This window comes from Pocillopora damicornis, chromosome 4 (assembly GCF_964200805.1).
Source record: "Pocillopora damicornis chromosome 4, jaPocDami1.2, whole genome shotgun sequence".
Taxonomy (NCBI): Eukaryota; Metazoa; Cnidaria; class Anthozoa; order Scleractinia; family Pocilloporidae; genus Pocillopora; species Pocillopora damicornis.
In genome coordinates, this window is record NC_142673.1 from 30,491,547 (window position 1) to 30,502,203 (window position 10,657).

The window sequence follows — 10,657 nt, forward strand, 5'->3', positions numbered from 1 at the left end:
TATATCTCTTGGTAAATTTTGTATAGCATACCTTTTATTGAGCCAAAGTTTGAAGCCTCCAAAATTACTCCTTTTCTTAAAACCTTCACATTCAAGGTATTAAGAATTTCTTAGAATTTATGTGGACTTCAGGGTATTTAAATTGCCTCAAATTCAATTCCCAGAAATTCCTAAGAATTCCACCCTTCTTAAATTATAGGTAGTTTGTATAGCTGAGAATTTCTAGGAATTCCAAGTCCTCACGAAACTGGAGTTTTCCTTTCCCAGAAATTCCCATTAATTCCAAGCTTTTCAAATCAGAGCTTATTTGCATAGTTGAAAATTTTTGAGAATTCCTAGGAATTCCCAGAAAACTGGGAATTCAGTTTGCAAAGGTTATTTGCATAATTGAGAATTTTTTATAATCTCTAGGAATTCCAAGGAATTCAATTTGCAAGGGTAATTTTGCAAATCATATTTGATGGTTCAAACATGAGAACTAAAATTCCCACCACAAAGCTTGGGCTGCACTATCCTAACTTTGATTAAAAGAATCAAATTGTAAATAATTTGTACTATGTACATGTAGTTATTGACTTAGTAGAAGGACCTGACAGCAAAATAGTTGGCTTAAGGTCATGAAGTATGGACAGAGTGCAACAAGGTCATGACCCAAACATTATCCCATCTGGTAAGACCTGACTCAGTCAAGAAGTATTTAACTATAGGACACACAACAACTCTCTTCCATCCTTTCTTATTTCAGCTAGCATATCACATAGCTGCATCAATGGCCATTCACCTTTTTCCTGCCCTACATGTACTTGCACCATGACTTACAAACTCTTATACTGGGATTTTTTTGAAAATGTTTTTCATTGAAACGATAGGGCAGTGTCTTAGGGTACCAATGGTTATAATATATTTAAAATGAATTCACCCCATGCTAATCAAACACAATACTTACAGGCAGTAATAAATTCAGTGATAGTTCCTCTCAGTAAGTTAGGTGATGATATAGCAATGTGTAGTAGAAAAGGAAGAGTGGATAACTGTTCTTCTCTTTCAACATTGCACTTTGGAGAGGTTGTGATACTTTCCTGAAAATCATAAACACAAAAATACTTGAAACCAGTCTTGATAAACATATTCTTGTTGTGGTTCAAAGATTTTTTTGGTTTTGAATTCTTACAAAGCAGCCAATTTTATTACTTTGCTTTGAAACTAAGAGAGCAATAACATAACAAAAGCATCACCACCCCCTCCACCTGGGAATGACTTGCTGTGTATTCTTTAATGCAACCTGCAGCAAAAAAATTTGTATTTTAATATTCACTTCGTAAACAATAGATTATCAATAGAGAGTGATGTACATGAAGTTCACAGACAAATAACTACAAATCACATTTATTACCCTATTACAACTTCACCTTACTTGTATTATATACAAACCAGTTTAGACATATAGTAAGCTTAAACAGTTCAATGGGTATTCACATGTGTTGAGAGGTGAATGCATGCCAAGAGTTGTTAAAAGAATGACTTAAACTCCATAATGGAGTTGCAGTGATTTTAACAAGCATAATAATCTCAGGAAACTCTGACTCTTACACATATGGCCTACAAAGAACTAGTGAAGTATTTCTATGCATGGTGCCATGACCTATGTGCTAGGATTCTCTCCATAAACAGAGGAAAATCTTGTACACATACCCCATATGAGCTATAACCTAGTCCAAATAAGGAGAGCTGTTCATTGTTATTTGAAGCAGACACTGCACACATACATCAGCCTCACCACAGCTAACTCTGGCAAATAAAAAAATCAACAACAACAACAACAGTTGCTATTGATACAAAGTTAAAAATTGAACCAAAAGGAACTAAAAACTTATTGTTTAGTTGTTTGTTTTAACAAGCTATTAAATAAAAACAATAATTAACTGTGATCATGTTTACCTTCTTTAATGAAAACATTACATGTAGGTGATATTGCATTTTTAAATAACTGAATTATTCTTTGAGCTAAATGAAACATCTTATGAAGCAAAATTACCCTCAGGCCATTCTTACATAAGAAATAATATAATTATGTTACATTGCATGCATACAAACATACAAGTAGCTTACAATTTGGCATTACAATGGACTGTAATATCCATCAATCTTTGAACAGCAGGAAATAACATCCACTTATGAAGACCCTCACTTAGAGACATGGTTATACCAGCAGCTGTAATGAAAATATAATTATTCATGATATTAAAAGAAGATGAAAGAAATTTGTTTTTGTTACAAGTATAGACATTTGCATAAATCTTTTCTTGTGCAATTTGATGAGCAAAGAGTAAACACATTTGAAGGGTGTAAATATTCAGCACTCAAAGACCACTGCATAGAAATAAAAAAAATCAAATTATGATATTTAATAAGTGCATGATACCGAATAATTTTAATTTATTTCACTTATAATTTACTGGAAAGTGGTCCTAGAAAGGTTCTTGCTTATTTCAAATAAAAGAATTGCAATATAATATATGGTTATTTTTTATAAATATCCATATGATTTGCATAACTACACTGCATTTGAAGATACCGAAGTAAGATTCTTGAAGAGTTTACTTTTGTTACAATTAAATAATCATTAAAAAAAGGAAAAGAAAGAAAAGAAAAAATAAAATAGAAATTAAAAAGGAAAAATGGAAGAAAAAAAAACCCTACCGATACAGAGAGTCTAAGTCTTCTGATCAATATAAGCTGATACTGTAATAGAATGAAGGAATTTGCCCAGCTCAGGAAGAGGATAACAGCAAAGATGCCATAAAAAGACAAGCTGTGGCATTCATAGCCTCAAAATCAAGTTATCTAAACACTGTTGGTATTACCTCACAAATGAGTGGTGCCTAGGCAGTAGGGTTATTTAATTATCAACAAATCTGCACACAACTTCACTGACATTTTGAAAAGCAGATATCAACTCAGGGTCCAGGGTATCTGGATGACAAGCAGCTGTAGTCCCTCCAATGCATTTTAAAACTTAACTCAAAATCGTTCTCTGTAAGTATTTGTTTGATCAAATGTGCTTTTTGAGACTTGAATATTATGCTTAGGCTGTCTCACCATCCATCCCTGATGATAGAACTTATTATGGTCTAAAGATGGCAGACACTACATGTAGCTCTCCACTCCACGACAGTGGCTCATTGACACCAGCAGACAAGCTGTGTCAGCTGTCATTGATAGTGCAGGCAAGGTAAAATACTGAGTGCGGATTTTGGCATTTAATTGTATATTATGTATGTCTTTCTGTGTTTACTTACTTTTTTTGTTGCAGTTATCTCCTAATCTTCGCTAGTGACAGTAATTAAGACAGAAATTTCCTAGTACAGTTTTACAATTTACTTTTATTACCAGTTTACAGTGAAGTTCCTGCTAGATTTTTCTTGATTAAGTATCAAAGAAACTGTGCTCTATCAAAGTACAAGTACATGTTTGTACAAGTAAAAATATGAATGATGCAACCTGTTCAGTTTGTCCGACTTCACTCTGTACAGGATCCATTTGACTTTCAAGCAGCATTTGATGAGTTGATGGAGTGCTCATCATCAGTAGAAAATTGGGGGCAAATCAGAAAGGAGCTAGATGAGAGAGGAGTAAGACTAACATTGAACACTGAGGTTAAATCTTATAGTGTACATACAGTAAATGTTGTAACTTAATTTAAGTGAATCAAGTTCAAATCAGACCAAGATTAGTGTGATTTGTTATTTAAGCTTCAAAATACTGTTGACTTAAATGGGGCGACATCAGATTTTATAGTCAGTCTTGTCCTCTGATAGAGTAATAAAGTACTTGAAGACTACTAAGAATTTCCAACAAATCACATTAAGGTGCAAAAACTGGTTTTCTTATGGGTCATATTGTCTGTGGGACCACAGATAGAGCTAAATGATGCTGGTTTTGATCTGCAGAATTTCCAGAACTCTACGTGAGGCCTCTCATCAGTGTAGAGTTCTGGAAAAATTCTCACACGTTAAGTAAGCTAATGGTAGTATAGTAGGAAATGAACCACCGTTTGTGACCTTACAGTGTATATGTGGTACAACTTGGTCCTGTCCTGGCTACCAAAATGTTACTGTTATGGTGTAGATTATCTGAATTTGTCAGGTATTAAATATTTTGAAATGTCTGACAAGCTCTTTTTGCCTTCTTGTTCATGCTCTGATTTACCCATTGAATAATCTAGCGCCAAGAATGTGTACAAATAATGTAACTTATGATGATTCAGTTCCAAAATTATGTTGTGTGGTCTCTTTTAAGGTGGTTGAACTTTCGTTCTATGATGTACTTCCGGACTTTGTACTATAAGTTGCATTTGATGACTTAGCCACCCCTCCCTACACAGTAGCTACTGCTGTTTAAAACAGGTGGTTGTCAGCTCGCATCAAGGAAACTGTAAGTGATAATAAAACCTCAGGCTTGTCTGTATTCATGCATTTTTTACGGCGTGTGAGGTTTGCCTCATACACTAACAATAATTTCAAGGCCACATTTTGATTTCTGTTGACCCTGAGAGGGAGGGGAGGAGGAGTGAGAAGTTTTGTTTCCATAAAAAAAAAAGAATCTACATTGTACTGTAATTGCAATCACGCTTTAAAAAAAACAGCTAAAGGAAATGAAACTGCGGACAAAGAGCCACACCGCTATGTGCAAGTACTTCTAAAATTAACTTTCTTGTGTCATATTGAGTGTCTGCAAATAACATTAAGGCATATTCAACTGCTGTTTTAAATTTTTATTTGCCTTTTACCATTAAATATAATTGTCATCTGAACATGCAATTATTTCCATTACAGCATTGTATATTCTACATTGTTGATGTAATCTTGATGTTGACAGGCCCTTACTACAGCCATCTGGGGAGTTTTAAAAAAAACTAAAACTCAAGTAACAGAAAGGATTGGTATGTTTACAAGGCCTTGAAGTCATGTTTAAGCCCATACTAAATAATCAGGAATTATTGTCTGTGAAAAAGGGCCAGCTGGTTCTAGTGTAAGAGTATAGGTACCAACCCCCCCTTTCGTCTCCGTCCAAATTTCAAACTACATGTTCCTATACGATAAAAAAGGAGTAATTTCTGTGGTTAGACAAATTTCCTAGTTAGCTCAATTCAGAGGTATCATCTGAAGCAGCGCAGACACACTAATTCCAACGACAAAATTAAGATCTTTTTACAAGTTACTCCTGGAATGACGAGTAGTAAAACAGGCTTTGATCGCAGGCACTGCGGAAGAAATTCACCTCGTTAACCAAACCTTCTTGGAAAATGGAAAGGCACTTCTGCCGTTCCTCAGGCCCTACTTGGACAAAGAAATGATCTACGAACATCTCCAGGTGGCTTTTGTGGCCCGGGCTTGGCTTGTTGTCTTTAAACCAGACGTAATATGGGTTGTTCTTGTCGACTGAAGCGATGAGTTGGTCGGCAATCCAGGGCCATAGCATGGTACATGGTAACATGGCAATACACAGGTACTTGGGATCGTTTTGGCTCAAGGCACGCTCAAATCCCACATACGTTGCTGCTGCCGGCCCCATAGCCACGCTGTCTGTATTCTGGAGCCGCCATGTTTGTACAAAATACTGGTTGTAGCTTTTGTAACTCTCTGATTGGGTCCTGTAAAGTAAAGAGAATTCAGGTTTGCCAACTTCTTGCATCTTCTCAGCAGCTCGGTCGAAAGAATCCACTGCATTGAAGCAATAGGCAGCATCCTGCACCGTGTAGCTGCCGAAGACATTGGGGTCAAGTGTTCCTTTAACCATGCCCTGGATATACTCGGATTCCTTGGCCAGATTGCAGATGATCTCACTCTTTGGATCGTTGAACAAGGCGCTGCTGAAAGATCCTTCTTGTTTGAGAGAGGGTATTTGTGAAGAGGGAGTTACATCCATTTTGTCTTCCTTTCTATGATTGTAGACGCTCTTACTCTTTGAATCGTTGGACAAGTAGCTGCTGAGAGATCCATCTTGTGCGTCATGGGTCAACGGTGAAAAGAAACTCATATGAAATGTGACCTTCCGCGCTGTCTGGGGATTTTTCTGGTTTCCTGGAAGGAATAAGAATTCATTCAGATTCCTTACACATTTCCAGCGAAATGAGTATCAGGGTCAGAGCAGGAGAGGAGAAGAGGAGATTGCTTTTCATTTCTTAGCGGATAGCTTTCTCGTCTCGAAGTACAGCAAAACACGATCGAAATAGAAAAGGGGGGGCTGAGGAAAACAGACTAGCCATTTACTGTAAAGTAGACTTCAATTAAAACTTCGATGCAGATCAAAGAAAAAGGGCCACACTGACCGATCTACAACACACTTTAATGATCTTTACAAAACCTGGGAAAATTAGGCCGGCATCTCGCTTTCTCTGCCGATACTGTAATTTAAGTATTAAATTAAAAATTAACTGAACTATCAATTTGCTATTTTATGTGTGCAAGAGAGCTGGAAAAAGAGGAGCGGGCCATTTAAGACAGCGTCAAAATAGGAAAAATAACAATTTTGGTTTAAAAAAAATCGACTGACCTTTAGCGTCATCCATCATAGAATCTAAAAACATCAACGAAGAAAACAACTGAAAGAGAGCACACTGGAATTAGCAAAAGAGAGAACACTATCTCAAAATTAACCAAATAGTATTCCATTGAGAGTAGCGGAATAGCGAACACTCGTTTACAATGATTGCCAGCTCCATGCTTGATCATCAATTTATCAATAGGCATATAAAATTAATACTATTATCCAAACTTAGACCATGTAGTTGAGGACATGTACCCTTTTATTGAGACTAAGTATGCCCATATCTCTGCGGGTCAGAACACTTTTTATTTTATCTTTGTTCAGTTACCCCAAAATGATTATTGGAAACAGGCCAAAACTACGTGAAGACTTGAGTCATGTTGGTTTCAAGTCGCCACATGATTTTCTAGAAAAAAAATACCAAACATCTCAAAAGAGAACAGGTTATATCTATCTTCATCGAGAATCTTCAGGAATTGAGCTACAGTAATAAGGGATATTTTGAGCACAAAGTGTACATGTGCGTTATGTATCTGTCTTTGAAGGACAAAAAAGTAAATTTTTGTCCGTTTACCTTGCACTGCTCGAAATTCCATATGCGATCGAACTCATGAAACAGACAACCGCAAGCACTTTGCAAATGCAACATTCCCTACTCCTCGAACTAGATACAGTGATGGACGAGGAATACACTTAACTACTACTTACGCAAAGATGTTCGATCTTGATTAAAGAAATTAAGGTTTTAAATCAAAACGGAAGTGATTCCTTGATAGACCTCATTTAGTCTAAAAAATGATATAGTGCGCTAACTGGGGTAGGATATTTCTCGAAAAAGAATTTCTATTTGGAAAAATGCAAAAAACGATTTCCAAACGAATGGAAAGGCTTTTCGCCTCGAAATCAGAGACGCTTCACGAAACCAAATGAGTTCCTTTAAAAAGAAACTTGTCATAAATTCTCTTGTCTCCTATCATTAGTAAGTCCTCCTTAGAAGTGCTTAGCTACGAAGAAAAGACGCCATTGTTGACTTTTGTATTGCTTCGGTTTGTAGTTTGAGTGCATGAGATGTACCCTCTGTATAACTGACTCCTAACAAATTGTACCTCCCCTTTTTGCGCTATATGACATATATTCCTGTTTGTCGTGTTTTATTCTTACTGTGAGTCTATCCTCGTAGAGTTTGTGCTCTGCTGTTTGAACTTTGATTATAAATGCACTTGTGGTTTTTCTGACTAGTTGTTATGCAAAGTTTAGAGCATCGGTTCGATTGTTTTATTTACGTCAAGTGCAGAGACAAGTTTTCTCAAGATGAAAAGGTAAACTAACGGAGTGGACCTCACTTTATCGTTTCAGCCAGAAGACCTGAATCACAGTAAAAGTTCTCTTAAGTGACTGCAATGAGAAACATGTTCTATAACCACTATTAACTAAAGCTTATTTTACGAAGTTATTTTGAAATGACGTGAGGCAAAAACCCTTCTCATAGGGCGAATCGAAAGATGTTTTGATGTTTCCTGATAAAAATTGCCTAAATTGGGAAAAAAAGCGCTCTCGAAGGCCGAAATTAATTTCATTAAATCATCTACTAAAATCATAGAGAGGGTCTACTTCCGTTGATTCCATTGATGAATCTGTTTTGACTCTCCCATAGAGATAACCACCGCCATACCGACAACAGCACATCAATTGAAAACTTTTCGGTGGTAAATTTGTTATTTACTTCCTTCGAAAACAAACGTTTTTCAATGCTATGAAGTCGATAACGAGGTACATTGCTTTACGAGGAAAATTTCGATGGTCTTCCCCCTAAAATGAAAAGATTAAGACACTTCTAGTTTCAGTTCTATAAATAAAATTTATGCGAAACAATGTTGTCGAGAGAATGACGGCAGGAGGCAATCTTGGCTGCTTTAAGTTAAACGGAAGTTGATAACGATCCTAATCAACGCAGTGTATCACTCAACCATTCTACCGAGTTTAGTTTTTTAAGTAATACGTATGCCGAAGTAGATGTTTGATGACGAACACGAATTGCGTATAACCAACGCCGCATAATTTAATCATGATCATTGTAATTTCCAACATTATTACAAGGAACTCAAAATACGTCAATTAAACAAATGGAAGTGTACCTTAAGCGCAAAGTTCCTCATAAATTATATAAGTATGTTGACGTTTTTCCGAGAAAGTCATTTGACTGCCTGAGGAAACATTCAAACGCGTCTCGAACCGAAAGTAAGCACTCTTCTTGGTTATGTTTTTTGAGGGCATCTCTCTGGAATAACGACCCCATTGATTTCATCTGAAATGTTCCTAGAGTTCAGTCTACGGCCTTTGTCTCATAGGCTGTAAGGGCATTCAGCTAGTACCACGCCTGAAGTCGCCCTCTACACACAAATAACAAATTTGGGCAGATGCATTCGCTGCTTGATCAATCAGCTAAAAAGTGAAATGAGAAATCAACGTACCAAAGCTCTTTGACTTTTCTCAGAAGTTGCGGAAGTTGAAGTAAGATGATCACTTAAAATGCTGAAGAGATGTTATCGGCAGGATCCCAGTGACTAACAATGACTCGTCGCCGAGGTTGGCTGTAGAATAAATAGTTGACAGAAGGAAAAAAGAGCGCTCAACATTGATGACGTTCTTCTATTGATCTAGTATTGTAATTGAGTAGTTTCATTCTTTGAAAGAATCTCAAGAACTCAGAGGTCGTCCTGGGTGTACTCTTTCGTTTTTCAGAGTAAGGTCAGAGAATCAAAAATTACAAGAATTTATGATCAAAACAGCTTGTTTTCAGCAGGATACTGACGCATTTACTTATCGATTTAAGAATCAAAAGTTACAAGAATTTATGATCAAAACAGCTTGTTTTCAGTGGGATACTGACGTATTTATTTATCTACGATCACAAATGACCGCAAGTGAAAGCAGTATATCGTACTTCCTATGTTTTCCCCTCATTTTCCTACTCTAAAGATGCTCTTCATTTTTACGATGCACACGAACCCACAAAAGCTAATAAGCTCTTTGGAGAAAACAAACAAAAAAACTGACAGTCTTTATGATTTGTTACAATGCCTTAGAATCTTGGACAAGCCTTGCGTTCTTGTGGATTTGGTCAGGCTAAGAAAATTTCATTGACTCAAACTAATTTCATATTACCTTCTCGATCGCAACGAATAAATGCGTTCATAAGACTGGAAACAGAAGATTATTTCGAATGTAAAAAAAAAACTGTGTACCATTTTCATTCTAGTAACTTTACAAATGAACATAAAACTCCTCTTTCATTTTTCGTAATCACTCTCTGTTGGCTTGGCGAGGCATGTATTTCGCATGTATTTCGCATTATGCCACTTGGTTAATGACCTTTCGTGATTACAAATGAACGCAACATACCGTTTCTCCGAAAAATAAAAAAACTGAACTGATATTGCTTACATTCCTTGTGTCTGCACGAAAACAAGAAGAGAAACGCCCTGGTTATTTTTGGACCGGAGAATTTCGACCACAAATAAACACAACATGCCGCATCTCCCAAAAATTCTGTAGTTGCCATCCCACAGAATAAAATAACCCAGGGTATGAAATTGTGGACAAAGAGCCACACAACTGTGTGCAAGTACTTCTAAAATTAACTTTCTTGTGACATGCGTATCGTACCGTATCTCCGAAAAAAGCAAAAAAGCAACAATTAAACTTCCGTTGATTCCAGTTATTGTGTTTGATAATAAAGCTGCACGAAAACAGGAAGAGGAACGCTCTGGTTATTTTTGGAGTGGAGGATTACGACCACAATTGAACGCAAAATGCCGTATCTCTGAAAAAAAAAAATAAACTTTTGTTTGATAATGAAGCCGAACGAAGATAGGAAGAGAAATGCACTAGTGGGTTTTTGGACTGAAAGATCATTTCTTCGAAAACAATGACAATAAACGCCGTGGCACACTTAGAGTGAGAGAGTCCGCCACACATAAACATGATATTTATTGCTTGTCAATCTGTCTACATTTTTCATGTTCCTGTTAGCGTCCCAAGTTCCTGGTTCCTCCGTCGTACGTAATTGAACAGTTCAAGGAAGAGATGTTCAAAATATAGTTTTGAT

General features: G+C 36.5%; 1 protein-coding gene and 1 long non-coding RNA gene across 6 annotated transcripts in view; one reads left to right on the plus strand and one right to left on the minus strand.

The window, feature by feature from the left end:
* The window catches only part of LOC149047692 (uncharacterized), a 14,047-nt gene extending 7,601 nt beyond the window's left edge, over positions 1–6,446 (plus strand). For 2 of the 4 annotated variants that reach the window (XR_016185788.1, XR_016185787.1), the window contains exon 3: positions 4,300–6,446. This is a non-coding gene — a long non-coding RNA (uncharacterized LOC149047692). Of the gene's footprint in view, positions 1–3,089; positions 4,172–4,299 lie in introns of those variants that run through there. The other 2 variants (XR_016185786.1, XR_016185784.1) reach the window with 2 other exon arrangements.
* On the minus strand, positions 4,760–9,289 carry LOC113677017 (uncharacterized). 2 transcript variants are annotated; one of them, XM_089203651.1, is made up of 3 exons: positions 9,021–9,289; positions 6,556–6,604; positions 4,760–6,083 (listed from the first exon to the last, which is right to left on the minus strand). In XM_089203651.1, exons 2-3 carry the CDS (start codon positions 6,587–6,589, stop codon positions 5,218–5,220), a joined length of 900 nt encoding a protein of 299 aa, XP_089059777.1. In that variant the 5' UTR covers positions 6,590–6,604; positions 9,021–9,289; the 3' UTR covers positions 4,760–5,217. The 2 variants fall into 2 exon arrangements, with proteins under 2 accessions (XP_089059777.1, XP_089059776.1); XM_089203650.1 differs by lacking the exon at positions 9,021–9,289 and adding an exon at positions 8,685–9,000.
* Positions 9,290–10,657: the final 1,368 nt, after the last annotated feature.